The sequence below is a fragment of the Tuber melanosporum genome (assembly GCF_000151645.1).
Source record: "Tuber melanosporum whole genome shotgun sequence assembly, scaffold_48, strain Mel28".
NCBI classification, from domain to species: Eukaryota; Fungi; Ascomycota; class Pezizomycetes; order Pezizales; family Tuberaceae; genus Tuber; species Tuber melanosporum.
Window position 1 is genome coordinate 556896 of NW_003299093.1, and position 3675 is coordinate 560570.

General features: G+C 43.9%; 1 protein-coding gene; it reads right to left on the minus strand.

The window, feature by feature from the left end:
• Window positions 1-422: 422 nt before the first annotated feature.
• GSTUM_00008573001 (uncharacterized protein) lies at window positions 423-2219 on the minus strand (the record flags this gene model as incomplete). XM_002840134.2 has 7 exons in its annotated part: window positions 423-803; window positions 861-961; window positions 1015-1150; window positions 1227-1507; window positions 1586-1827; window positions 1881-1939; window positions 2001-2219. The coding sequence occupies 7 exons, from the start codon at window positions 2217-2219 to the stop codon at window positions 666-668; spliced, it is 1176 nt and encodes a 391-aa protein (XP_002840180.1). The 3' UTR covers window positions 423-665.
• Window positions 2220-3675: the final 1456 nt, after the last annotated feature.

A 3675-nucleotide genomic window follows, 5' to 3' on the forward strand; every position in this document is an offset into this window, starting at 1 on the left:
CTTCAAAGTTCAGGTGCATAAAGGTTTTAATGCCAGGTTACCGGCAGACTTTTTCATGAGAATGCCTCATTGGAGGCTCTGTGAGATTGGGTTACTTCCGAACTATGATATTGTATCATACGGCCTCGTCCGAAAAGTTCTCAAACCCTTACGCGTTACAACTACTAGCCCTTGGAACCGTTTCGCTAATCCTCTCTCTCCACTGTGTAGTAAAACAAATCGACGCATAAGTCCATCACACAACCTCCCTAGAGGCATATGCGAAAGTAGTTATCTAAAAGACCCTCGTTGTTCCCTTGCTGTCAACAGGTATTGTTCTTGAGGTCAAAGAGGGGCATGACAACTTTACGGCCGTGGGGGTATCATACGAAATGGCATGTTCGCCCCGCCACAATACCCAAGTCGCCCGGATCACCCACTTCTCAGCAGACCACCCAACAGGCACAGGGTCAGGATTTCCAATTCTACCAACATCTCAAACCATTATAAAACCCGGCATCAGCCTTTAAAGAGAGAAATAGGATATCAACTACAGTAGTTTCCCCCCCTTTACAAAAACCCTTCTCTTTTTTTTCCTCCAAATCCACCCCGTAAACACATTCACATATCAAGGGGCAAAGAACACATGGTCACTAAAACTTTAAGGAAAAAATGTTTAAAAAAGCCTAGGTTTGAACACGGAAACTCCTTCCGCTGGCAGTCTTCTTCTCTTTCTTTTCTGATTCCTCGACTTCGGGCTTGGCTCTGTTGAGGACTTTAAGGAAGTCTGCCACGCGGCGGCGCATTCTGGAATGCATGTATGCCTAGTTCTTGTGAGCTACCAGCCAATTTTACATACGGGTATATCGGGAGTGAGGTACCTTTGCAGCCTTGATGTGGTAGTGGAAGTAATCACGGAATGTCTGGATGTGGGATATGGATTCCTCCCTTCGTTGAGGAGTGAGATGGCGGGGGAAGAGGACTGTAGTCAATTAGCGCCACATATCCCCCAACAAGCCATTACAGAGAGCTGACCAAAAGTAATATATCCAATATCTCCAGTTCCGTCATCCTTCACCCCCGGAATATTACGAATCTCCAACGGCGGATCATTTCGATAAAGAACCTGAGGCGCATTCTGAATAGCCCGCCGTCGAGCATCCACAAACTCCTAAAGATAGAATTGGTGTCAATAATTCCCCCAATCCGCCCAATGAATCCTGGTGTAAAGTTGTTCCAAAACGCACCGACAGGAACACCTTCCCGAATATCCTATCTGTCTCCTCCCGAAATACCGTACTAAAAATAACTGTAACGCGATCGTGCGAGGCTTGGATGTACATCGCTTCCTCTTCTCTATATCGAATAACCATAACCTCGGTCCCCTCCCCTGTAGGTGCATTCTCGGGATTGAATCCCTTAGAGGCTTCCGCGAGACGGTGGTGCTCATCGATAGCCTTTTCAAAAGGTGCTGCCATAGTATTACGTTTCAACAGCGATATGCGACGGACTAGGTCTTCCTTAGCTTCTGCAAGCTCACCCCACATTCGTCAGTAATCATCTACTTCAACTATCGCCATCAACCAGAGTAGATGGAGGGGGGAACCTTGTTCCGCCGGGAGATTTTCCAAATCAACCATCAAGGAGAAGTCATATCCAGTTTCCGTTTCAGTGATGTGCTGTCCATACTCTCGTTCAAGGACTTGTTGGGCTCCATGCCGGAGGAGATCTGGATAGCATTTAACAGAGATGGAGACAAGTATCTTAGATTTAGTCTCCGGAGTGGAAATGTGAAATGTTACTCCGTCAAAGTCGGAGATGACCTGATCGATTGAGGCTGCAGTTGCACTGTAGCAGCACCCGGTTAGTTTGCCGAAGGGTCAATCGGATGGTAATAGTACCTATTGAATCGCTCAGTTAGGATCGACTTCAGCAGCAAGTTGTGATACTCGAGAAGAAGCTTTATTCGCGGTTAGTAAGATTGCTGAGCATGGGTGCAGCAGGTGGGGAATCCCAAGTACCATGTTGATGATTAGGATCTGTGATGAATTAATTGGCAGGGTGCAAAGCCGGGGTAGAAAAGATAGATGGAGCCCAGGAGATGCTGAAGCAGTTGAAGATGGGAGAGGAGCCTCACAGTGGAGGCGTGGCTCGGGGCTCTCCTCTTTGACGCCGCGCCAAGACCTGCACACACAAAGAGATGTCGGCTCTTTTGGGCTTGGCTGCTCCGCATTTGACATTCATGGATCGTCCTCGAATCAGCCACGCCTAGGACGTCCAGTCTTGTTCAATGCTGGGGAGAAGGAGAGACTTTGGGCTTTTGTTACTCAAGACAAAAGGACCTGGAGGCTTCAGTGGGAGGAAATAATCGTTGAGATAGGGTATAATTGTTCTGTACGAACAATTAGGGATGTTATGGCCTCTATGGATTATTACAAGGGTTTACCAAGGAAAAAGTAAGTTGTTTACACCCATTTTAAACCCCAGACATCCTCTCACTCGGCCCAGACACTATCATATTAGTATAGTTCTGCTCAAATAAGAAACTTTCAAGTAGTTTACTTGGATAAATTGTGACTACTATGCTGATCACCACTTGTTTCCTCATATAAACTCTAGAAATTAGGATGGGTCAAGGATCAAGTATACATGTAGTTAGAAAGGCCATGTAGTAGTGCACCTTGGAATCTTATCGATCTTTATTTCTAGATTTTATATGAGGAAATAAGTGGTGATCAGCATAGTAGTCACAGTTTATCTAAGTAAACCACTTGAAAGCTTCTTATTTGAGCTAAGTTATAAGGATGAGGGACATGTCCGGGTGGTCTGGAAAGCAGTCTATTTTGTGCTTAAAAGTTAAATGCTAAAATTAAATCTAACTTATCTAGATGGGGCATCAGTCTCTATAATAAGCCCAGAAGGATTGCCTGGTGCCAAGATCATTTCAATTGGAATAGGAAGGAATAGTTGATGACAGTTTAGACCGATGAATTCACCTTTAGTACAGCTTGATTTAGCCACAAACCTTGAATTATAAGACCGCCAGAGGAAGAGATTTATGAAGACTGTATTGATGAAACTTGGGAATCTGGTCATACATCAGTCATGGTCTAGGGTGCTTCTTATAGAGAGCTAAAGTCTCCACTGTGTATAGTTCCTCCTGGAACTACTTTGGACTCAGAGAAATATACTAAGTATATCCTTGATTCTCTCCTAATCCCTTTTTGGCATAATACATATGAGGTCTATGGGTGGACAAAGGTAGTAGAGGATAGTGCACTGGGATACAAGAAGTATGCTATCACTTGTTGACAACAAAACAGACTTGATAGTATACCCTGGCCCCCATAGTCTCCTGACCTAAACCTGATTGAAGACCTTTGGGCAGATATTAAAACAGAGCTAGGACAAATTTACGAGTAAGCTCAAAATACAAATAATTTATTACTAATATTACATGCTGCTTGGAGAACCATTACCCTAGACTAGCTTCTTACATAGGTAGACAGTATGCTGGCAAGGCTTGCTGCTGTTATAGAGGTGGGTGGAAATGCTACTTCATATTAGTTTAAGTCTTGTATATATACTCCCATAGGTTCCTTAAATATGCGGTTCTCATACTTGTATAAATTTCTTAAAACAACTGTTTGGGTTCTCACATTTTTCTTATAAACACTGTGAAACAAAGTTCACTAA